Source organism: Bos indicus x Bos taurus, chromosome 26 (assembly GCF_003369695.1).
Source record: "Bos indicus x Bos taurus breed Angus x Brahman F1 hybrid chromosome 26, Bos_hybrid_MaternalHap_v2.0, whole genome shotgun sequence".
NCBI lineage: Eukaryota > Metazoa > Chordata > Mammalia > Artiodactyla > Bovidae > Bos > Bos indicus x Bos taurus.
In genome coordinates, this window is record NC_040101.1 from 26582299 (window position 1) to 26608718 (window position 26420).

The following is a 26420-nucleotide window of genomic DNA, read 5'->3' on the forward strand; positions in this document are numbered from 1 at the left end:
GACACTGTTTTTGTAGCCCAGAAGGAAGAGGAGATCAGGCCAGCTAAAACTGCCAACGATAGTTAAGATAACATTGTCCATCATGGCAACCTATTTCAAAAGAATTTAAAGGCGAGCAGACCCATAAGTTTAAGAAAGTTTAGGCACTCAGTCATGTCCACTTTGTGACCTCATGGGATAACAGATTACTGAAGAAGAATTTAATATAGATACCTAAAAATAAGTCTTTGGTTGATTCAGTTGTCTAATTATGCTTTCCGTTCACCCTTTCAAAATATATTTAGATACCTATTTAATGAATAAGTAACATAAAGAGCTCAAGAAGACTTGCCCTTGAGGAACTTGTAAATGGCATGAGGCATACTCAGAAACGCAGATACTGTAATAACATCAGATTTCTTCACCTGCCAGAGAGGGGAACCAAGTACAGATGGATTAGAAAACATTTTAAATAAAGCTCCTCTAAGGTTTTATTGGTCCTTGACTGAAGGGCAAGGTTTTTTAGTATTTTTTCTTTGGATCGGGATACTAAAGTAATACATATTCATTTCAGAAAATTTGAAGAACACAAAAATCACACAAGAGGTAAATTAAAAATGATCTGTATCCCTACTACTCAGAAATACCTAGTTTTCACATGTTGATCCATTACCTTCTACTCTTTTTCCTGTTAAAAAAAAAAAGGAACTAGACTTCAGCTTTTTCTTCTTGCCTAACTCTCAGAGGGTACTTTTCTTTATCTTTGTTGGTTAAACAACACACACACATACAACTTTCTCCCAGAGCAAGTCTATGAGATTTCTCCAGTCACTGATTTTGCCAGAAACATGTTCAATCTGCATGTACAGTTCTTTCTTCATCTCCAGAAAATATTTTCTGTTAAATCTTTGATCTGGTGCTCAGTTCCTCCATCAGAGACCAGCAACCTATACGATGCTTTTTATTCCCTGTCCTTATCTCTTATCCACTCTTTGATCATTTTTGTTTTTTGTTTCCACCTATATTCTAAGAGTATGAAGAAAACCTTGGAAGAAAAGCTATGACCAACCTAGACAGCATATTAAAAAGCAGAGACATTACTTGGCTGACACAGGTCCATCTAGTCAAAGCTATGGTTTTCCCAGTAGTCATGTATGGATGTGAAAGTTGGACCATAAAGAAAGCTAAGCACTGAAGAACTGATGGTTTTGAACTGTGATGTTGGAGAAGACTCTTGAGAGTTCCTTGGACTGCAAAGAGATCCAACCAGTCCATCCTAAAGGAGATCAGTCCTGAATGTTCATTGGAAGGACTGATGCTAAAGCTGAAGCTCCAATACTTTGGCCACCTGATGCAAAGAACTGACTTATTTGAAAAGACCCTGATGCTGGGAAAGACTGAAGGCAGGAGGAGAAGGGGACAACAGAGGATGAGATGGTTGGATGGTATTACCAACTCGATAGACATGAGTTTGAGCAAGCTCCAGGAGTCAGTGATGGACAATAAAGCCTGGCGTGCTGCAGTCCATGGGGTCACAAAGTCACAAACTGAGTGACTAAACTGAACTGAACATTCTAAGAGAACTACTCAAGTTTGCACTCCACTTCACTGATTCCATTTTCCACATCAGTTCTTTCTTTATTAACTTACTGACTTCAATGTGGATTTTAAATCTACCATTGCTTGCTTTGGGTTGGTTTGAGGTTTGCATGTGTTTTAGTCTCTTTACAACTGGTCCTTATTTTATCCATCACTTCCTTTCTTTATCTTTGTTTTGTCTTAGAAGTAATGTCATCTTGGACTTATAACCCAGATGATAGTCCTCTATCCTACTGGGGTCACACTGTTCTTAACCACAACAACAGAACATCTATAATCTTCATTTTGTGTGCTAGGGAGCCCAACATGATACCTCGTATCTCTAAGAATTCTTAGAGGAATTATATTTCTCCTATTCACTGTGGCTTTGATTTCCTATTTCAATAGAATTCCAGATTCTCGATTGGCACTTTTCTCTGGCACAGATGGTTCCTTTTCTAGGTGTGTTACCTCATATCCCACATCCCTCATCACCCCGTCCCTGCCCCCACAAAGCACAATCCAGCCACAGGGTTGATGCAGACTGTCACTGTTGCAGGTACAGAGCAAGTAAAGAACTTAAACTTGACCATCGGAGGTCCCATGCTTAGCACTTCCTCGGTCATTCCTGCCCTGGGAACTGGTCCTGTCTCCCAGAAGAGCCCAGCCTACTCTCTCATCTTCTCCTATCTCCCCCCATTTCCTGCTCACCACTGCCGCTCTCCTTCCCAACTGCAAGCAAGTTCGAGGGATTGTGAATTGAGGGCCAGGTGGATTTTCCTCAGTTCACCTCTACTGGCTTTAAAATTCTCATCCAATCTCTTTTCTTCTATTGCAGCATGGCCTTATGTCAACCTTAGTGTTTGATGCCATTAAAACTTTTCTCCTCTGTTACTGACATTTAACAAGCTGAAAATAGCTACATTCAAATGCCGCTTTGAACAAAAATTCTGGGCTGTTTATCTACAAATTAATTATTTACTTGCTTATTTATGAAATGTTTCATAGCATTTACTATGTGCCAGAGATCATTCTAAATACTTTACCGACATTACCTCATTTAATTTTCACTATCCACCCCATGATATAATGACCCCAATCCTTTTTGTCTGCAGACAGATAAAATTTAGGTCAAACCATATAAATAATTTTGCATTTTGTTCTTATCAGATTCATATTGTGACCATATTCCCCATTTAAAAAATATTTTTCAAACATGTGATTTTAATGGCACAAGGCAAATTTGCACAATTTATTTTGAAGAATATTCTTTTATAAAAATCTGTGCATTCTTATTCTTCATATACTCAGTTTTTACAAAAGAAATTGTGGGGTCAAAAGGATAAACTTGGAACAACCCACTTTAGAAGGAGATGAAAATATCAGTTTCATACATCTTCCCCCAGTCCTTGGTATTATTCCTCAACTTCCTATAAATAGGATACATGACAGGGAGCTTTCTGTTTGTGGGAATGAAGTACGTGTGTGTGTGTGTGTGTGTGGCAGTAAAGAAAGAAATATGAGGTGTCAAAAAGACATACATGTTTTTAATAAGATGTCCAGAAGTGACACAAGTTGCTGTAGCAACTGATACACGCTGTCAGGAGTTAAGTAAGAAAGAAAAATTATAGTTGATAAATAATATTTTAAGAACCTGTGCTTAAATTATTTAGGTGAGACATTATGCAACCTTGTGCAGTTAAACATCAGAAATTGTGAAAACCCGTTACCAGGAAAACTTGGTACCAGTAGCTCTCCTTCATAAGGAAAGAAACACACAAGCCTATTTTAAAATCAGTGACAGCAATCTTCTTTTTATCACTCATCATCTGTCTATTTGTGAAACCCAGTTTTGGTACCTACTATTTACAAGCATTTACTATGTGCTGGAAATGAAGAGAAGAATAAGAGAAAGTCCTTGCTCCCAAGAGCTCACTACAAACAAAGGTATAAATAAATAAGTACTCTAGAAGATGGTAAGAGCTCTTCCAGAGATATCAACAAACCCATTAAGTAGGAAGTGACTAGCTCTGCCTAAGGAGTTAAAATAGGTTTGACCCCAGACATGAGCATTTGATCTGGGTACTGAAGCATGAATAAGAATTTTTCATTCCGAGAAGGGGGAGGAAAGGGCTTTCCAGATAAAACAAAGAGCTTAGCCTCTGTTGCATAAGTCAGAATATATGAATTGCTGTGTCCTGCATGGGTTACAGGTATGTGACAAAACACTGATTCACTCTACCCGTAGGTGGGCCAGGTGGCATCCCTGGGTGAGCCCCTCCAGCCCTGCACAGGCTCATCCCCCTCATTCCCACATACTGTAGACATGCTATTTTCTACAATGCTGTGATGCAAAGAATGTTAGGAAGCACTGCCCCAGGTTGCTGAGAGATGACTGAGGTTTGTAAGGCTGGGAGTAATAATAAGATTTCACTGGAATTTTGAACAACTCTGACAGTGTGATGGCAGCCAGGAGTGGTGGGAGACTGACTGCCAGGAAGGAAGACGTAGGAGGTTACAACAGATTATGCGTTCAGATGTAGTCTCTGTCTCACCAGGTAAGGCCTCTCCCTCAGTAGGATCACACTGCTGCCCGAGGATATCAGGCTTGATCACGTAACTCCCTTTGATCAATGAAATATTGATCAAAGGGAGTTACGTGGACTGACCCTTTACCCTTCCTTTGCCAACAGAAGCTCTGAGAACATATCAAAGGTTCACTATTACACAGTTTTCCCTCTGCAAGAGGCCAATACACTCCAACAGAGTCCATCTGCAATGAAGAGGACGTGAAGCAGAGCTGTGGCTGACCCTCAAAGGTCATTAATGTGAACAAAACATAGATCTCTGTTGCTATAAACGACTGAGACCTGAGGGTTATTCGCTACAACTTAATCTGACAGATTCAGAAAACAAAGATCATGGCATCCAGTCCCATCACTTCATGGGAAATAGATGGGGAAGCAGTGGAAACACTGTCAGACTTTATTTTTCTGGGCTCCAAAATCACTACAGATGGTGACTGCAGCCATGAAATTAAAAGGCGCTTACTCCTTGGAAGGAAAGTTATGACCAACCTAGATAGCATATTCAAAAGCAGAGACATTACTTTGCCAACAAAGCTCCATCTAGTCAAGGCTATGGTTTTTCCCGTGGTCATGTATGGATGTGAGAGTTGGACTGTGAAGGAGGCTGAGCACCAAAGAATTGATGCTTTTGAACTGTGGTGTTGGAAGACTCTTGAGAGTCCCTTGGACTGCAGGGAGATCCAACCAGTCCATTCTGAAGGAGATCAGCCCTGGGATTTCTTTGGAAGGAATGATGCTAAAGCTGAAACTCCAGTACTTTGGCCACTTCATGCGAAGAGTTGACTCATTGGAAAAGACTCTGATGCTGGGAGGGATTGGGGGCAAGAGGAGAAGGGGACGACAGAGGATGAGATGGCAGGATGGCATCACTGACTCGATGGACATGAGTCTGAGTGAACTCTGGGAGTTGGTGATGGACAGGGAGGCCTGGCGTGCTGCGATTCATGGGGTCGCAAAGAGTCGGACACGACTGAGTGACTGACCTGATCTGATCTGAATCTGACGGATACAGAGGCTAACAAGCTTAGCCACACTAGAGAACATGAGTGCCTGAACTGATAACTAGTCCTCTCAGAGTCAGTAAATCAATCAGTGGAGCTTTTTACATGATCAAGTTGTAAGAGGAATATGCTGTTTTACAGTGGCTTCCAGCCAGAGGTATGAGGATCACGGGGCATCTTTTACAAGGAAGACATGTCCTCCTAGGGATGGACTGATCACGTGTATTTGTGTTCCTCCAAACTTACATTCTGCAAATATCTAATCAGCATTTGTTTACTCTAAATGGGCAGTAGCTGATTTGCTAGCAGAGCTTATTGCCCACTATCTTAAAGCATGTGAACCACAAGCTGCAATCTGAATAATCTGTCTTTGCAACAATGTGTGGCAATCAGAAATAATGCACTGATGCTCAACCCATACCATGGAGGACTAGCTTACCTTTTGGGTAAGGTCACTGGCTTCATTGATGTACCGATCTCGCTCTTTTTCCAGTTGAAAGATGATCTTTCTCTGCTTCTGAGCTTCCTCTTTGTAGTTTTGGATTTCTTCCTCCAGATTCCTCTTGGCTTGTTCATGGAGCTTTACCAGGTCTATCTGTTTCTGGGTTGCACTGACCGCCTTAAGCATATTCTGAAAATAAGGACAGCACCGAAAAATGTTTGTGGGTTTTGGGTTAAATTTACTTGTTGCCTTAATCCTAAAATAATTAGGTGCATTGTTTGGGAGATGAATAAAAATAATCATATTTTCTACAGATTACTAAGAGCTTGTTATGTTAATTTTGCACAGAGCATTATAAACACACATAAAAAGGCACTGAGAGACAACATCCCCAGGAAGTGGGCTTATATTGCTCCCATATTAGGGGTAGGAAACTGAGAATGAGAAGATAAGCTACTTGCCTACAAGTTCATGGGCTTCCCCAGTGGCTCAGTGGTAAAGAATCTGCCTGCAATACAGGAGGAGCAGGAGACACAGATTCGATCCCTGGGTTGGGCACATCCCCTGGAGGAGGGCATGTTAACCCACTCTAGTATTCTTTCCTGGAGAATCCCATGAACAGAGGAGCCTGGTAGGCTACCGTCCATAGGCTCACAAAGAGACAGACATGACTGAGCACATACACACGCACACACAAGTTCACCCAACAGGGGAGTGACAGAGCTGGAATGTGAATCCCGGGCTGGCTGACCCCAAAGCCAATCTCTATTCCAACGCTAGCCTTTCACTTGTGAAGTTAGAACAGCTGAACCTAATCATGTATCACAGGCTTTGACTGCAAAATAAAATACAAACCTTCTTATTAAAAATACAGACAGCCAGAATTAACATATGATCCAACAACATCACTTCTGGCCATCTACTCAAAAGAACTGAAACACGTGTTCAAACAAAAACTTGTACATGAACATTCACAGCAGCTCTATTTATAAAAGCCAAAAGGGGAAAACAACCCAAAAGTTCATCAACTGGATGAATAAATAAACAAAATGTGCTATATCCATACGGTGGAATACTACTCATCCATAAAAAGGAATGAAGTAGACAGTACAACATGGTTGAAGCTTGAAAGTATTATCCTGAGTGAAAGATGTCAGACATAAGAAGTCACATATGGTATGACTCCAGTTATATAAATATCCAGAATGGTCAAATCCACAAAAACAGAAGCAGATGAGTAACTCCCAAAGATGGGAGGAGGGGAAAGTGGGGTGAGACTGCCTGACAGGTACAGGGTTTCCTTTTGGGTGACGAAATGTTCTGGAAGTAGATTCATGATGTTTTACACAACATTGTGAATGTATAAAATGTCACTACTGGCAAATTTTGTTTTCTGTGTATTTTACTACATTAAAAAAGAATTAACCTGGTTGTTTAAAAAAAAAAAAACAAAACACAGATGCTCACATCCCAACTCCAGAGATCCGTGGATCTGGGATGGGACCCTGGCACCTACATTTTCTGGGGGCGGGGGAAGCTGCCCTGGTGGTTTCTGATGCTACTACAATGGAAGTGCCTTGGTTTGGCTGTGCAAGAAGTCAGGTTATTCCTCTGGAACACAGAATTAATACAGTGCAACTCTGCAGCCATGCGCGTGATGGATCACAGCATGTCTGCTTCTATAGCCACAGCTGAATGGACCCAGAGACTTCCGAAATAGAACCTCTAGATTTTTGTATCTCAGTAGAAGATGTAAACTCAGGAGCTGTTTATTGGCAATAGCTTTTTTCTGCCATTTGGACAGGGAAACAGAGAGAGAGAGATGATTTCACTGAAAGACAGAAATGAAGCCATGACTCAGCTGGAAGTCTAGTGGTGGAGGGAGGGGCTTTCTGTGCATCCCAAGAGTGAAAGGCCAGGTTTTCATCGTTCCTGAGGCCCAGCTGTATCCTTAGGTTCTGTGTTGCTGCTTAGTTGCTAAGTCGTGTCTGACTCTGTGAACTCATGGACTGTCGCCTGCCAGGTTCCTCTATCCACAGGATGTTCCAGGCAAGAATACTGGAGAGGGTTGCCATTTCCTTCTCCAGGAGATCATCCCAACCCAGGGATAAAACCCACATCTTCTACACTGGCAGGCGGGTTCCTTACCACTGAGCCACTTGGAAAGCCCCCTGGGTTCCACGAGGCACTTCGTAATCCCTTCCCAAATCTCTAACCAATACAGACCTGCAGTCAGGACTGAAAACCACTGGAATATAAATTGGTTTAAAAAAAAAAAAAAGGACATGAAACCTTGGTCGGATGATGACGTAGAAAAATGGAAAAGGTCAACTTTACTTTCAAGTACTGAATTAAACATTTGCTCTATGAAAGATAAAGTCCCTTCAACACGACACTGAGAGAACCAAATATATGAACATTGCTGCCTGTCAAAACTATGTCACTCATTCATTGAATGAAGGTGGCATTCCAAGTCAGTGAGGAAAGGATGTATTATCAATAAAGGTTGACTGCACACCTGCAGAGGAGCAGGCACACTGTCAGGCACTAAGGATGCAATGGCTGGGAAAGACAAAAAAAGTTTAAAAAGTACCTGCCTTGTTGAAAAAAATTTGAATTTTCAATGGTGACAGTTTGGAAAGGATGCAAACATTTGGAAGTAGTGGTGGTGCATGAAGTGCTGAAGTTTTATATGATTTTAATTTGTACTTCTGAGTTCATATCTATATTGGGATTCAGAGTAAACAGCATATAAATAAAAAAAAAAAAGTACCTGCCCTCAAGACCAAGCTGATGTAGTCAAATTAAACAAATAAGTGTAAAATTAAAGTGTTAGGTGTCCTATTGTGGCAGAAAATCCAAAAGTGGTTTACCAGAACATACAAAATATAAATGGATTAAATGTTGTATATGTTACAAAAAAATTTTTTTAATCTAACTCCAACAATAGTATTTATATTATTATTTATATTATATTATTTATATATTTATGTTATTTATAAATTTATGGAATAAAGGCACAGTTCTAGGATTATGCAAAAAAAAAATTAATGACTTTCTGAAGGAGTGATCAGAATGTAAAGATACTTAATCTTCTACTCTTTTCTGAGATTCCCTAGTCTGCTCTAAACTACAGGATAATCTACTTCGTTAACAATTATTCATTTCTGGGAAACCTAAAGAAAAATTAAAATAATAAATATTAAAGTAATAAAAAATTGAAATGAATGAATATAGGCTGTATCTTCTTTGATAAGATGAAGCTCTATTGACCAAAAGCCAGCAAGCTGTCTGCTGTGGAAGCAGCCTCCCCACTCTACACCTGGCACATCGCTTCATGCTTCATTCTCCCTGGAGGGAATTCTTGAGCAGGAACACGTACCCTAGACCTGTGAATGTAGTTAATCTCCTCAGAGTGACTGTCAATGGAGGTAATCCTCTGGAAGGGGCTGGGAGAGGAAAGGGGCATGGGGGCAGGGTCTGTAAGCCTCAAGCTCCCCACAGCCTCTCCCTCAGCTTTGGACCATACTGGGCTCAAAGACTAGGAGGAATAAGCACCAGAAGCAGAAACCAAGGCCTCCAGCACTCGGGAAAAGATGGAGGAAAGGTTAGAGACTCATGGTATGGCCAACCGGCCATCCTTGAAACACCTAAAAGTTAAAGTTTATTAGAACTCACTTGTATTTTCTGGATTGGCACAAAATTGCAAATTATAGATATTAAAATCAGAAATCTTGATCAACTGCTTAGGTGCCAAATAAGACACCAGCAATAGGAACAGAAACCACAAGACTCTCTGAAATCCCCTGCTAGTTTATATGATAATTCTTCAAAGTGCCTTTGTGCTCACAGGTGATACTGTGGTTTCAATTCACAGCCAGTGAACATGGATGTGCATAGCTGCGTAGAGGACAATTGAGCACTATTATTAGTTCTAATCTACTTTTGTTTGGCTCAGAGTTTTCTTTCCCCTGCAACCGGTTATAGGCAGATATTACAGCACTAAAGAAAGACATTTATTCACCAGTGTTACTGTAACAAACGCACCTTATTCAATATGTCCCTTTCTCTCAGAAGCTCATCCATTGCTTTCTTATCAAGTTCTGCTTGTTTCTTTGAGGCCTCCACCTCTAAATCACCAGAGAGAAAAACAATAATAAATATAAAGAGAGCCTGCCAAGAAAGAATCTGCCACAGTGACATGAAAACTGCTTTATATATTTATCTGTAGCTATAAAACTGCTTTCTGTTGAGTGGTACATGATCTTCATTATAACTCAGTGAGGTAAGTCTTCCCATCCCACTAAAGAGATGGAAACTGAGGCTTAGAGACCCATACACCAAGGGTCTGCAGCCAGGAGGTGATAGGGCTAGGGTTGGGAGTTTGGTCTTTCTGACTCCAAAAAGTCCTAGTTATTTAGTCCCTAAGTTGTGTCCAACTCTTTTGTGACCCCATGGACTGTAGCCTGGAGAGCTACATGACTCCTCCAGACACAGGATTTCCCAGGCAAGAATACTGGAGTAGGTTGTCACTTCCTTCTCCAGGGGATCTTCCTGACCCAGGGATCAAACCCATGTCTCCTTCACTGGCAGGCAGATTCTTTACCACTCTGATGCTAGGGAAGCCCCCAAAGTCCTTGCTCTCCTGAAATATTTTTTATTATACAAGTAATTAGAAACACAGGAAGAAATTGGAAAATAAACAATTCCAAAAACTAAAGGGAAAATTTTTTTAAAAAATCAGAATCTAGGAGAGGACATATGTATACCTGTGGCTGATTCATGTTAATATTTGGCAGAAACCAACACAACACAATACTGTAAAGCAATTATCCTTCAATTAAAATAAACAAATTTATTTTAAAAAATCAGAATCTACTTAAGATTTTGATGTGCCTCTTTCCTGACATTTTCCTATGCAAATACATATGTGTATATAAATATATTTATATACCACATACACCAAGATGGAGCCATAACACACAGTCTTGTAACTTGCTTTTATAACTAACCAATATAAATAAATACCTCTCTATAATATAAATGTGTATCTACATCAGAACATTTAAAGACTTCATATTTCACTGTATAAAAATGTTTAATTTATTAAGCCAATCCTCATCTTAACACTTAAATTGCTTCTTTTTATTTTTTTGTTGTGCAATTACAAGCAATAATCTTATGAAAGTTCCTGCTCATTTGGTCATCTAGGAGAGGAAGTCCTTGAACCAAAAGTGATTTTCTTTTTAAAGACCTTTTTCTCCAGCTGCCGAATTTCTCTCCAAAAATTAATAGCAGTTTAAATCCATACCCAAACTAGAACAGTTATTACCATTCTCCTTGATCTTTGACAACCTGATAGCTTTTCCTAAACCAGTATGTTTATATTTAATTCACATATCTTTGATTGGTAGTGAGGTCGACTACTTTCTCATGTTTCACAATCAATTATTTGTTTTCTGGTTTTCAAATTGTCCACACTAACTCTCTGCCCATTTTTCTCATGAATTATTTACCTTTTAGTGAATTCGAAAGAGCACCTTATATATATATATTAATAATGATGATACTAACTCTTTGGCAATGTTTTAGTCAATTTGTCTTCTTATACAGAGTCTTTGGGGGCTTCTCTGGTAGCTCAGTGGTAAAGAATCTACCACCAATGCAGGAGACACAGGTTCAATCCCTGGGTCGAGAGGATCCCTTGGAGAAGGAAATGGCAATCCACTCCAGTATTCTTGCCTGAGAAATCCCATGGACAGAGGAGCCTTGCAGGCTACAGTCCATGGAGTCACAAAAGAGTCCGGCACAACTTAGCAACTAAACAGCTATAGAGTCTTTTGTCGCTAAAAAACAACAACAACAACAAAAAACAACAACACTGTGTAGTTTTTGAGAGAAATTGAAAAATTCTAGTCTCTGAATAAAATATATGGTTAAATGAGCTAAAAACAATGAAAAAGACACCTGATGTCTCAAGATACCATTGAACGGTTGAATCAAATAATATAAGAATGCCGAGCTGTATGCATCATAAATGTGTGAAATTTGTGTACAAATGTTGTATTGATTACCAACTTTCAGACTCACAAAGTGATCTCTCCTGTAGGTTATTAACATTTAATTTCATTAAATCTCTCCATCTTGGCTTTACTGTTCCTACATTTGACCTTAACTTTTTTTCCAAAAAAGTAGTTTATTATCTTACTGTCATTTTCTTAATAATCCATACTGCACACTGGTATGAAACAACACCTTTATCTTAGATGATAATCACGGTTCTTTTTGTAGCCTTTCCAATCCTTTCCATTGATCTGTTTATTCACACATTTTCACTAAACTATTTGATTACTAAAGCTTTATAATACATTTAAACACCTGGTAAAGGCTAATGCTCCCTTCTCACTCTTCTTTTCCAGAATTTTATGGCTATTGTCACCTGTTTATTCTTCTGGAGGAACCCTAGAATCAGTTTTCAAGTCCCAAGCAATATAACTCTCTGAAATTTTTATTGGAGATATTAAATGTGCAGATTAATTTGGACAGATTTATATCTATACCATATTGAGTTTTCTCATCCAGGAACTTGGTGTATTGGTCCATTTTTCAAGTCTTCCTTTTTATACCCCTCAAAAGAATTCTGTAGTGTTTTATATATATAGGCCTTACAGATATTTTGGTAACTTTATTCATAGATATTTTATTACTTTAGTTGCTATTGTGAAAGGGGGGTCTTCCATCATACACTGTAACTGATTCTTTGTAGGAAAGAAAGCCATTGATATCTATATATTTCTTTTATAACCTGCCACCCTGTTGAACTCCTGTTAGTTCTGGCAATTTTTCAGTTCGCTTCTTGGATTTTGTGGCAGGAAATCATAACATATGGGGGCCTCGTGCTCCTAACCATTATGTGCAATATCCCTGTCTGATAGGACACATCAAAAGGAAGTGCTCCCTAAGAAGAAATAATGATGCTAACGAGATCCACAAAATAACCAGAAGAGAGAGCACGATGACTTCTTTAAACATGATTTAAGAATGAAGAACTGCGGTCAATACTTAATGGGGAAATTTTTTCTGCAGGCAGCTAAAAACTATTGTCTGCAAAAATACGGAAGTTTTAATATGGGAATGCTTTTGAAATTCACCAAGCCAATTACAAAATGTGCTCTAGCAGTTCTACCTTTGTGTGTGTGTATCTGTCATTGAAGATACTAGATTATAAACTCATGCTACACTGTAAGCATCCTGAGGGCAGGAACCTCCAGGCACCCAATGCCTAACATAATGCCTCCTCACAGCCTGGACTCAGTTTATTGAACGAGTACATAAATGGAGAAATGACCAATATCAACTGCAACTGTGCCTCAGTAAAAGATTGTTTCTGATGTCTTAGAAGGAAATGTATTGGCACTTCTCAAAGACTTTAGTGACAAATATTTCTAATAATCTTATCTAGACATCTAGATTTTACTTAACTTTTAGGGAGGCAATGTACATGTTTATGCTTCTGGGTATGTCATCTCAGTCAGTGAGTTATGGCTGAGTTCAGTGAGGTGTTCCTGCCTCACATTTTCTGGTGCAGTCAGAAGTCAAATCCCAATCCCTCTGTCTCCAAGTCTCTGAGCTGTTTCTACCACACCATATTTAACTAGTATATGCCATATTTTTAATTATATTCTTCTTCAGGAGGGGATAGCATTCTCTCATTACTTTTATAAGCAGTAATATATCTGGATAATAATAGATGACATTTAGTAAGCACTTACTACATGCCAGGCACTGTCCTTTCGATATTAGCCATTTTATCCCCAAAAGCTAAATGAGAAGGAGGTTGGATCTGAACCGAGGCACATCTTCAGAGTCTGTATCCTTAACGATGTTTCTATACTACCTGGCCTCCTGTGGCACTTAAATTTTCCCTCCACAGGTCACAGTGATAGTTGGGTAGAATAGGGATTTGCCATATGGTAAGAGGAAAGGAGTTGGAAGCCATTTATTTTTGTCTTGCTGATTCCGGGTACACTATTGTCTCATATACTGCTCATGGGGAATATTCAAGTTTCATTTCTCCTGCATCTTCTGTGAAAAAGAAAACTGAAGGAAAGATCATGTAGAACCCAGACTTAAGAGTATACGTGTGTGCTAAGTCACTTCAGTAGTGTCTGACTCTTTGTGACCCTATGGACCATAGCCGGCCAGGCTCCTCTGTCCACGGGATTCTCCAGGGAAGAATACTGAAGTGTGTTGCCATTTGCTCGTGCAGGGGATCTTCCCAACCCAGGGAGCAAAACAGTGTCTCATGTCTCCTGCTGTTACTTACTTCATTGACAAATACTGAGCAATACTTTGGGCTCAATATAATCCGTTGAAGAGTTTTTTAAGGTAAGAAAGTTCAAGGTATACAAAATGATGTCTCCTCCATATTATCTACTTACTAGTTTCAATGTTGCTTCACTGAATTCATTCCGCATGGTTTGTGCTTATACGCGTGGAGTTGTCAAAAGACATAAGTCACCAATGAAATTGCTTATAATCTAATAAAAACAAAACACAAAATGATTCTTGGTTTACCTCTCTCTAGTCCCAAGATCTGATTTTTCAGGGTTTCCTTGTGCTGTTCCACCTCTCCCTTTTGATCTTCAATCTGGTGCAATTTCTTATGGATTTGTTCTCTAATTTTGTTGAGCTTCCCAATGTCAAGGCGCATCTGATGGACTTCTTCCTCTTTGGCCTGTAATTAGTGAGAGAGGATTACCAGGGATACTTGGTCAGTAAAGGACCGGTGATTGGATGATGGTAAACTCAGAATCAATAGAAGAACATTCTTTCTAGGTCAGTGCAGAATTATTCTGTGGGATTAAATCAAAACACACACTGTGTAGTTTTTGAGAGAAATTGAAAAACTCTAGTCTCTGAATAAAATATATGGTTAAATGAGCTAAAAACAATGAAAAAGACACCTGATGTCTCAAGATACCATTGAATCATTGAATCAAATAATATAAGAATGCCGAGCTGTATGTATCATAAAGGTGTGAAATTTGTGTACAAATGTTGTATTGATTACCAACTTTCAGACTCACAAAGTGATCTCTCCTGTAGGTTATTAACATGCTGTAAAATATTGGTCTTTTGGATCCACATTGCCACTGTGGAACAACTACATACAATAGAAAAGTCACTGTCCCCTTCCTCGAGTACATTAGTCTTGTTGTTCAGTAGCTCAGTCATGTCTGACACTTTGAAACCTCATGGACTGCAGCATGCCAGGCTTCCCTGTCCTTCACTATTTCCCAGGGTTTGCTCAAACTCATGCCCACTGAGTCAGTGATGCCATCCAACCATCTCAACCTCTGTCGTCCCCTTCTGCCTTCAATCTTTCCCAGCATCAGGGTATTTTCCAATGAGTCAGCTCTTCACATCAGGTGAATACTTGGCGAAGTATTGGAGCTTCAGCTTCAGTATCAGTCCTTCCAGTGAGTATTCAGGGTTGATTTTCTTTAAGATTGACTGGTTTGATCTCCTTGATCTCCAAAGGACTCTTCACCATCACACTCTGAAAGCATGAATTCTTCAGCACTCAGCCTTTTTTATTGTCCAGCTCTCACATCCTTACACGACTGCTGGAAAAACCATAGCCTTGACTAGATGGACCTTTGTTAGCAAAGTAATGTCTCTGCTTTTTAATACACTGTCTAGGTCTATCATAGCTTTTCTTCCAAGGAGCAAGCATCTTTTAATTTCATGGCTGCAGTCACCATCTGCAGTGATTTTGGAGCCCAGGAAAATAGTCTGTCACTGTTTCCATCGTTCCCCCATCTATTGCCATGAAGTGATGGGACCAGACGCCATGATCTTCATTTTTCGAATGTTGAGTTTTAAGCCAGCTTTTTCACTCTCCTCTTTAACCTTCATCAAGAGGCTCTTTAGTTCATCTTCACTTTCTGCCATAAGGGTGGTGTCATCTGCATATCTGAGGTTATTGATATTTCTCCCGGCAATCTTGATTCCAGCTTGTGCTTCATTCAGCCTGGCATTTTGTATGATGTACTCTGCATATAAGTTAAATAAGCAGGGTGACAATATACAGCCTTAACATAATCCTTTTCCAATTGGAATCAGTCCATTGTTCCATGTCTGGTTCTAACTGTTGTTTCTTGACCTGCATACAGGTTTCTCAGGAAGCAGATGTCTTTAAGAATTTTCCACAGTTTGTTGTGATCCATATAGTCAAAGGCTTTAGCATAATTAATGAAACAGAAGTAGATGTTTTTCTGGAATTCTTGTGCTTTTTCTATGATCCAAAGAATTTTGGCAATTTGATTCAGATGATCATTATATCTACTACTGTAGGCAAAAATCCCTTAGAAGAAATGGAGTAGCCCTCATAGTCAACAAAAGAGTCCAAAATGCAGTACTTGAGTGCAGTCTCAAAAACAACAGGACGATCTCGGTTCCTTTCCAAAGCAACCATTCAACATCACAGGAATCCAAGCCTATGCCCTAACCACTAATGCCAAAGAAGCTGAAGTTGAACAATTATATGAAGACCTACAAGACCTTCTAGAACTAACACCAATAAAAAGATGTCCTCTTCATCATAGGGTACTGGAATGCAAAAGTAGGAAGTCAAGAGATACCTGGAGTAACAGGCAAGTTTGGCCTTGGAGTACAGAATGAAGCAGGCCAAAGGCTAACAGTTTTGCCAAGAGAATGCACTGGTCATAGCAAACACTCTCTTCCAACAACACAAGACAACTCTACACATGGACATCACCAGATGGTAAATACCAAAATCAGACCGATTATATTCTTTGTAGCCAAAGATGGAGAAGCTCTATACAGTCAGCAAAAACAAGACCAGGAGCTGACTGTGGCTCAGCTCATGAACTCCTTACTACAAAATTCAGACTTAAATTGAAGAAAGTAGGGAAAACCACTAGGCCATTCGGGTATGATCTAAATCAAATCCCTTATGATTGTACAGTGGAAGTGAGAAATAGATTCAAGGAATTAGACCTGATAGACAGAGTGCCTGTAGAACTGTGGACAGAGGTTTGTAACACAGCACAGGAGGCGGAGATCAACACCATCCCCAAGAAAAAGAAATGCAAAAAGGCAAAATGGTTGTCTGAGGGGGCCTTACAAATAGCTGTGAAAAGAAGAGAAATGAAAGGCAAAGGAGAAAAGGAAAGATACACCCTGAATACAGAATTCCAAAGAACAGTAAAGAGGATAAGAAAGTCTTTTTAAGTGAACAATTTCAAAGAAATAGAGGAAAATGATAGAATGGGAAAGACTAGAGATCTCTTCAAGAAAATTAGAGATACCAAGGAAATATTTCATGCAAAGATGGACACAATAAAGCACATAGGGTATGGACCTAACAGAAGCAGAAGATATTAAGAAGAGGTGGCAAGAATACACAGAAGAACTACACAAAAAACATCTTCACAACCCAGATAATCACGATGGTATGATCACTCACCTAGAACCAGACAGCCTAGAGAATGAAGTCAAGTGGGCCTTAGGAAGCGTCACTACAAACAAAGCTAGTGGAGACAATGGAATTCCAGTTGAGCTATTTCAAATCCTAAAAGATGATGTTGTGAAAGTACTACACTCAATATGCCAGCAAATTTGGAAAACTCAGCAGTGGCCACAGGACTGGAAAAGGTCAGTTTTCATTCCGATCCCAAAGAAAGGCAATGCCAAAGAATGCTCAAACTACTGCGCAATTGCACTCATTTCACATGCTAGTAAAGTAATGCTCAAAATCCTTCAAACTAGGCTTCAACAGTATGTGAATTGAGAACTTCCAAATGTACAAGCTGGATTTAGAAAAGGCAGAGGAACCAGAGATCAAATTGTCAACATCTGTTGGATCATAAAAAACCAAGATAATTCCAGAAAAATAGCTACTTCTGCAGAGTACGTTAGTCTATGACTGTCCGTATGGACAGGACAGGGTGGCATTCATGAGCAAGTGTACATGATATCAAAAGGTATCAAAATGACAATTCTAGCAAAGTAAAGCACCAGATTTTTGTCTCTGGACTTCAAGTTTTATGAATTTTTTTAAAAATTTGCCATTCTTAGAAACTAGTTGATTTTCTGCAAATAAAGAGTGGCAATTATCCTCAGTTTTTATAATGAAGAGACTGAACTTAGCTGGGCATGTTATGCTCAGAGCACTGCTAGAAACAGAATCCCAGAGGTTTAGGATCTGATAACAAAATACTCCATTTTTCAAGGTGCCTCATGCACATTACCAAAGGAGAGAATTATTGACTTAAGTATTTTTAATTTCACCTTAGGGGCTAATACATTATTTTGCCTTCAGTAGTCATTTCATTTCTGCTTTAACATGGAGCATTCTCATAAAGAACAGTGAGTCAAGCCTTTCTGGACTGCTTAAATGTTCCTCAGCCTCAGATCCTGTGGGGTCCAAATTAGTTCATCTAAGATCCCTTTCAATTAAAAAAAAAAATGTTCTAATTCACTAGTTATTCATCTAGGCCTCCTAGTGATACTTCAGAAAAATTTCTAAGACTGCATGCAAAATAATATATAAGATGTACAAATATTAGTAAGTGTGTGTATGTATGTATGTGTGTATGCATGCACACACATGCTTTTATCAGATTCCCAAAAGGGGCTGTGACACAAAAACTGTTAAGATTTACTACTCGAATCAACGTAGTTTTGTGATTAGTCATTGCCCAGTATTCTAACAATACTAGAATAAGGTTTATGGATTTTTCAAAACTGCTGATAAACATAAAGCCACTCTGCTAAGCATGTAGGCAGACAATATGTATCCAAGTATAAAACGGTTATCCAAACTTAATTTGCAAGCACTCTTCAGTGAAGGGAGACCATTCTTGAAATTTACACTGGACAGAAGTGAAAATCATGATTCTGCAGTCCTAAGAGTAGACACCAAACAGTACCAGTCCATCCCCCACCCCTCCCCTTCCATACAAGCAGTGAAATATAATCTGACTTCTTTGTCACTCACATGTGTAAATGGTTTCTAGCTCTGGGCTGCTGGTTACTTGCAAGGCTGAACTACAGAGATGAACATCTGAGCTCGCTTTGGAAAATATCTGCATAATCATATGACCAAGAATCAGCTTTGCAATGTTATGAGAATGGACGCTATTATATTAAACTGCTTCTGGGCATCAAGCAATCACTGTAGGTTTGCACCTGCCTCTGATGGACCAAGGCTAATGCAGGTTATGCAACCAAGGGCTCCCAACAGCACGGATCAACCTGCATTTACACTACTAGGGAATGAAAAAGGGCGTGCCAAAGGAACAGATATGTCACTCCGTGTTTACTTTGAGCTCCAACGCCTTCTGCTGGTTTTCTTGGGATAGCTGCTCACAAACCAAACTGTGCTGTTCGTTCTCTTGCTGAAGTTTAGCATTTCTCATCTGAAACTGCTCCAGCTCCTTTGCGGCTCTCTCGTTGAGTATCTGAAAGATGCAGAACAAGCTGGTTAATGCTTTTACGGGGGCTGCATACCCACACAGGAGGCCAGGCAGACTTCCTGGGACAAGGCAAGGCAACCACCCATTTTTTCATCTTTGCAGAAATGGTTCTCGCTCCCCAGTGAAAGCACAAATGCACTCAAATATGATGACTGTTAAATGGCTGAGGGAAATGATGCCTTCTAATGAATAACACAGAGAGCATAACTTTTTTTTCTGGGAGCCTTGGGAAGCCTTGTTCACAGGTGGTGGATAAATATTTTAATGCCTGTTTGCCATTTGGCAGGCTTCGCATATGCAACAATCGCTATAATCATTGCAAATGAGCTAGAGATTCAAGCAGGCTTTATCGGCTATGGGGCTCAGAAGCTACATCTTCAGAAGCAAATCCTGCATTAACATGCCTATACTTTCGTGAACAGAACCTTTCACTAAACACCAACACAAGAGACAATTCTCCTTAATCCAACTTAAGTCAAAACTGTAGAACAGTAGTGGAATGATTTATAACTGCCTGACTTCAGAGTCAGTTTGATTTTCCTCTTCCTTACTTTGACTATCCTAAGAAGATATGGTTTCATAAATACATATTTATAAACACACATATTTTGGGAGGTCATTTCTATTGGGAAAATACTGGGGAGATGAAGGGATATCAAAAAGGTTAAAGGGGGGGAAGGGGGAGAAGATAGTTTAGAAAACACTTATTCCAATAACTTCCATTCAAGCAAAAGTTAAACACAGAAAGAATCCATCCAACTTCAAGCTTTTCCATGGGTCCTGACTATTGTTTTATGATGACCAAAAACCTCTCAAAGAAAGGTTTTCATGCTCAAAGAAAGCCTCATATTTTTCTCATGTATATTGCACATCATATATTATCTACTTGATTTCTGGCTTTACATAAAATTAATAAAGCAACTGACAAATGAATGTGCTCTAATATCTAATTTTTTAAGTAGAAAAATGCTGGACGGCTTGAAAAATAGTTTGGAAACTTCTGAAAAGGACATACTTTGAAGAAATGACTTTTTTAAATTACATGAATTGGTTCTTTAAGAAATTAGAAAAGACAGATTAGTATTTATGTTACCTTAAACTGTTACTAGAGAGGAAATATTAGAAAACTATCATATTTAGAACGCATAAAGACTGTGTGTGGTTTTCCAGACTTGAAACTTAAAAATAAGCATGTTAAAAATAAATCATGTTATATTTACAGGCTGGAATGCTCTGTCCAGTAGAACTTTCTGCAATGAACTAAATGTTCTCTGTTCTTCGTTATCTACTAGTCCCATGTGGCTGTGAGCACTTGAAATGGTGCGACTGAGGAACCGAATTTTTTATTTGATTTGATTTTAAATAATTTACATGTAAATAGCCATATGTGGTTAGCTACCACATTAGACAGTGTGGTTCTGTAACTGTGACAATAACATAAATGAATCTCACAAACACAATATGAGGAGAAAGACATTAGACACCAAAAGAGTACTTCCTGTATGATTTCCTTTCCGTAAAGTACAGAAGCAGGCAACACTAATGTCTGCTCCGAACTCGGAAGAGAGCTGACCTTTGTGGGAGGGGGTGATTGGGAGGGGGCGCAAAACGAGGAGGCTCTTGCAGTGCTGTTTCTCCCAGGCTGGATACAGGTGACCAAGATGTGTTCAAGGGCAGAAAATTTATCAAGCTGTACACCTGTGACTTATACACTTTTCTATGTGTTACGTTATACATCAGTAAAATGGTAAAAAGAGATTAACCTGTTGGAGTATGGGGTGGGGGGGGAGGAGAGGGCATAGGACAGGGGAGGACATCTCTACCATCAGAGTCATTCGAAGACCAAACACAGCGCTACGTGCTGTGTTACCAACATCCATCAACATCCATAGTGAAGGGATTTGCTGCTTTCCAGAGGAAATTCAAGAATCACCTTTGGCCAGACCCCACGGCGCAGCCCTGCCCAGCCCACCTTCTGCTCTTTCAGCTGCTGCTCCAGCCTCTGAAGCTCCTCCTTGCTCTTCTGCACGTACTGCTGCAGCGCCCTGATTTCCGTCTGCCTGCTGTCCATGTCCATCTGAATCTGCCTGAGCTCCTTCTCTAGTTTTTCTTTCTTCCGGGTCTCCCGTGAAGCTTCATTCTGACGTTGCTGGATTTCTTGTTGGAACTACGGGCATAGAAAGGACAGGCGGGGAAGAGATGAGCCCCTCTCTAGGACGAGCGTCAACAAGCTGAGCTTCTCCCTCTCTCGGATATTTTCAGGGCAGTGATGTTTTAGTAGTATTTCTCCTGTAGGAGAGTCATCTTTGAACCCCACTGTTCAAACTTTTCAATAATATTCTGTATTGTTTTTCAGAGCCTCGGCACCAAATGTATACCCTGATGGTGGGAACAAATCTACAAAGAAAGGTATGAAGTCCAGTTAAATATGGAAGCCCAGAGTTCTAGGGAGGTCAAACATGGAAAGAATTCATCCAACTCTCCATCGATAGAAACAAAGTAAAATGTAGCCAGCTACCCTAAATATGCAAATGTGTTTTCCATGAGTCCTGGATATTGCTAAACACAGTACCATATAGTTTTATCATGATGGCCAAGTTCTGTGAAAAGTCATTCTTTTATCTCAGGCTCGAAGGAGTCTCCTGTTATTCTCCTGAAGCTTGCATTTGTGTACTATCTATTTGACCCCTGGCTTTACAGTAAAGTGTATGGAAGGATTCATAGATGGCTTCCTCACAAAGGAGAAAGCCCAGGGGAACTGCTTCCACCATCCCCAGAGGCAGGGCATCCTGGCTGTCACAGGGGACTCCTTCTTGGGCCAGAAACGTAAGCAGTGCCCTGTCTTGGTGACTTCTCAGGCAAAGGCTATTGAGAAGAATGACTCAAGTAAAACCGCTCTTGCAAAAACCAGAGAAACAAGCAGAACCATGGATGCTTCATCTGGGGAACAGGGGGGTAAATCAGAGAGAGGAACAAGACGGGAAGGGAGACTGGAGAAGGACAAAAGCTCCTTCTGGAAGGTGATGTTTCTCCATCTTTCTCTCCGTGTTCAGAGCAGACCTGGATGATGGCCTGCTCTGCCTCTTCCCTGGACCGCTCCATTTCTTGCTGCTGTTCAATGGTCTGAGCTAAGCACTCTCGCAATTTCACCACTTCTGATAACAGCTGGTCTCGCTCCTTTGTCACTTCTTCTTTGAACTTCAGCAAATCCCGGATACTACGAAAGAAGAACACGAGAGTCAGACTTAGCAGCCACAGCCATCTGCTCAGAGATCCTGTTTATCATCCTCTGAACTCATTTTCAGAGGAAACACTTTTGGTCAAGGATCAACACTATTCAAGTGTGAAAGAGAGTTCTTTATCTCTGACACGGGAGCTATTTGTGAGTTGTTAACTGGAAAAAGAAGACGTTCCAGTAATAATATGCATAATATGATCCCTTTTCTTGTTTTTAAGCAATTACAGTCCATGTGTGTGTGCTATAGGCATTTTTATATCAAGATTAGGCACCAAACTGATAACCAGTTATCTCTGAGGAATGAAGTTTAAAGTGGAAGAGTTGACAGGCTGATTTTTACCTCTGACTTCCCATATTCCTGTTGTATTTGAATTTGTTACGATAAAACTGTAGTTAACAAGAGCTACTGTTAGCTCTTGTAATTAACCCTAAGGAGATGTCAATTTAGGAAATTATTTGCTTAATATATTCACTGGAGAGCTATAACCACAGCTATAAAGTCTAAAATGAAGCAAAAGCCTAAGCAAACAATACACATTGTCAGTTTTTTATTCATTCATTCATTCACTCTCCCAAAGGGACATACCACATAAAATGTTCCCAAGAACAAAATTTGGAAAATGATTAGTGATGCCAGTTTTGGAAGGGTGCACGCATGCCTGCTAGGTCACTTGAGTTGTGTCTGACTGTGCAACGCTATGGACTGCAGCCCGCCAGGCTCCTCTGTCCATGGGATTCTCCAGGTAAGAATACTGGAGTGGGCTGCCATGCCCCCCTCCAGGGGATCTTCCCGACTTAGAGATTGAACCAGCATCTCTTATGTCTCCTGCACTGGCAAGCAGGTTCTTTACCACCTGGGAAGCCTTTTAGGAGGGTATGCAGTAATGTTTATTGATATAAATTGTAAACCAGTTACCTCAGCATTTCAAAAACAATTGCATATGGTTTGGCATGCTGTTCTTCAGAATTAGCATTTTGAAAGTAGAAAAACTGTCTGATAAGACCACTACCGCAGAATTCATCTAGAACAAGGCAGCTACTCGGAGAAGGCAATGGTACCCCACTCCAGTACTCTTGCCTGGAAAATCCCATGGATGGAGGAGCCTGGTAGGCTGCAGTCCATGGGGCCGCTGAGGGTCAGACTCGACTGAGTGACTTCACTTTCACTTTTCACTTTTCACTTTCATGCATTGGAGAAGGAAATGGCAACCCACTCCAGTGTTCTTGCCTGGAGAATCCCAGGAAGAGGAGCCTGTTGGGCTGCCATCTATGGGGTTGCACAGAGTTGGACACGACTGAAGTGACTTAGCAAGGCAGCTACTTTAGAGCTAAGGAACCAGAGAACTTGCATTTAAGATGCTTGTAGCTGACAGTCATCAAATGACTATTGGAAGCACAGTGATTGGGTAATACATACTGACTATCCTTTGCTATGATTGTTTAATAAGGAACCCTCAAAATCGCAAACTCTTCTCCAAAAAGACGACCTGGAATTCTAAGGTTACTGCAAAGATAGACCGCGACATCTAAGTACACTGTGGAAGATAAAATGCAAGCTGGGTTCCTTCATCAGCTCTCCTACTCATCATGTTCTAATTTTCGTTAAAACTCCTCCTAACGAAATCAGGTCCCTCATGTTGCTCTTCAATAGCTACTCTGATTGTATGTGACTTCTTTAACAAGAAAACGGAGTCATTATGAACACCACATCTTCTTTTTATTTTTCCTATTCCCTCCTGCATTTAGAACTGTCTATCACCATTGGAAAAATGTATCTAGAAAGCATAGGAAACCTAAACAGCAGGTAAACATTGCCAAGGATGCCTAAGGAAGTGCATGCTCATTCCTGGTTCATTAAGGTTTTGCATGCCCTGCAGAGTGCTAGGTTCATAGAGGAAAGATCAAGATAGCTTTCTCCCTTCAAGGAGTTTATAGCTTAATGGGCAGAGAAATGCAAATCATTTAAGTACAACATGATAAGTGCCATCTTTGAGGGAAACATTGGGTCCTATGACAGGGTTCCCACCTGGCTCAGGTGGTAAAGAATCTGCCTGCCAATGCAGGAGCCACAGGAGACATGGGTTCAATTCCTGGATCGGGAAGATCCCCTGGAGGAGGAAATGGCAGCCCACTCTAGTATTCTTGCCAAGATAAACCCATGGACAGAGGAGCCTGACAGGCTACAATCCATGGGGTCACAAAGAGTCAGACACAGCTGAGCACACAAGCATGACCTGTTGGGTCCTATGGAAAACAGGGAACACAATGACTCCTCTGCCTGGTCATTAGGTCTGGGGCTAGGGACGAGGCTGAAATAGGGAAGCTGATGGTGATAAAGTTAAGATGGTGCTTAAGATGGGTCTTGAAGGATGAATAGTTGTTTACTGTGTGGAGAAGGGAAGAAAGATCCGTGGCATTGAGAACAGTATGGCCAAACGCATAGAGACGTGGGCAAGCATGATGCTGCTGGATGTGAGTCTAGCAAGGCTGACTGGGGCAGATCTACAAAGGGCTTTGTATGTTCAAGACTTTGGTCTTTATCCTTTGGAAATGGGTAGTTGTCAAGGGTGCAACGTGTTGGCAATGGAAGCATGCAGTAGTACATGTTTGAGGAGCATAAGGCTAGTATGGAAGATGGTAAAGAGGGGAGATGTCTCCTTGAAGGCAGAGAGAACAGTTAGGAGTCTGCTGCCAAATCCTGCAGAGAATGGGGCACCCAGTGGTGATGGGGAGGAGGGGAAGAATGAAGTGATGCTTAGAAGACTGAGTCAACAAGACAAAACTTTAAGGGATGGAGGGGTAACAGGTATGAAGAGCAAACTATTTTCTGGCCTAGAACCTGAGGAAGTAGGAAGGATGGTGGTACGGCTAATCATGGGTCCAAGGACATTTGGGAGGCACTGGGAATCTGAGTAGAAAGTCAGCCATTTCCATTCCATACAAGTTTCATAGAAATAAACTTAAAATCTTTACTCATTTTCAAACTGTATCACTGACTTTATAGAGCCGGAAGTTTGATGTAACCACAAATTAGTCCTGAGGGGACGTCCCTGGTGGTCCAGTGGCTAAGACTCTGCACTCCCAATGCAGGGAGTCCAGGTCTGACCCCTGGTCAGCAAGCCAGTTCCCACATGCCACAGCTAAAGAGTTCACATGTTGCAACTAAGACCCAGAGCAGACAAATAAATAAATAAATGTTTTTAAAAAAAGAATACCTTTATTTAAAAAAGAAAAAAAAATGAAGTTCTTGGGTGTGGAAAAAGGGAGTATTAAAAAGAAAAAAAAAAACAGTAATAGACAAGCAACTATCTCTGGGAACCCAACAAGGGAGTGTCTTACATTCACAAAGAACCAGCAAGCCCCAGGCTGTCTGTTGAAGAAGGAGGCCTCCACAAGTAAAATGACCTACTTGCTATCTTGGTCCATAGACAGTCCAGACCCTTGCTCGACTAGTTTGGTTAGGTTCACTATTTCCTCCTTCAGGGCAAGAATCGTCTCCTTTGCCTTCTGCTCTTTATCATAGGCTGAATCCACCATCTTCCAGGCCTTTTCAATTTCCTAGATGAGCCATGGGATATCAGTGAGAAAAACCAAACTAGGTTCCATATGCAACATAAATTGAATAAATAGAATAATAAAATAAGTACAATATAGAAGTTATTTATAGGGACAGAAGATTATACCTTATACACTATGTCTTAAATGTATATTGACTTACTGCATTGTTTGGCATGAGTTAGTCAATACTGAAGAGCTGTTTTAAAAATGGAAACTGGCAAAGGATATTTCTTGTGTAGGTGAATGTAGTTACAGGGTTCACATACTGCAAGAGTTGCTAGAATTAGTGGGATTATTTCTAATAAAGATGTTAAGATATGTTCACAAAATCTAAAATGAAAGTTTATGTGCTTTCCAAGTCCACATATTTTATAGGAAAAAAAGAAAAAAAGGAATGGTCTTGGACCCAAGTCCTAAATGTGAAGCTCTTCATAATTTCATATTAAAAATATGTTTTGCCCTCAGGCCCTAAGTGAGCTCCTGGATGGCAATGTGAACTTTAGAGCCATCCATGGAAACGAGGCCTTGACT

General features: G+C 40.2%; 1 protein-coding gene across 1 annotated transcript in view; it reads right to left on the minus strand.

Moving 5' to 3' along the window:
• Window positions 1–26420, minus strand: part of CFAP58 (cilia and flagella associated protein 58) — a 109865-nt gene that overhangs the window by 73011 nt on the left and 10434 nt on the right. Inside the window, exons 3-9 of the mRNA XM_027529223.1 lie at window positions 25741–25889; window positions 22154–22310; window positions 21066–21260; window positions 18941–19078; window positions 14166–14325; window positions 9636–9718; window positions 5586–5777 (exon numbers count right to left, since the gene is read on the minus strand). Of these exons, the coding sequence (XP_027385024.1) occupies window positions 5586–5777; window positions 9636–9718; window positions 14166–14325; window positions 18941–19078; window positions 21066–21260; window positions 22154–22310; window positions 25741–25889 (1074 nt within the window). The remainder of the gene's footprint in view (window positions 1–5585; window positions 5778–9635; window positions 9719–14165; window positions 14326–18940; window positions 19079–21065; window positions 21261–22153; window positions 22311–25740; window positions 25890–26420) is intronic.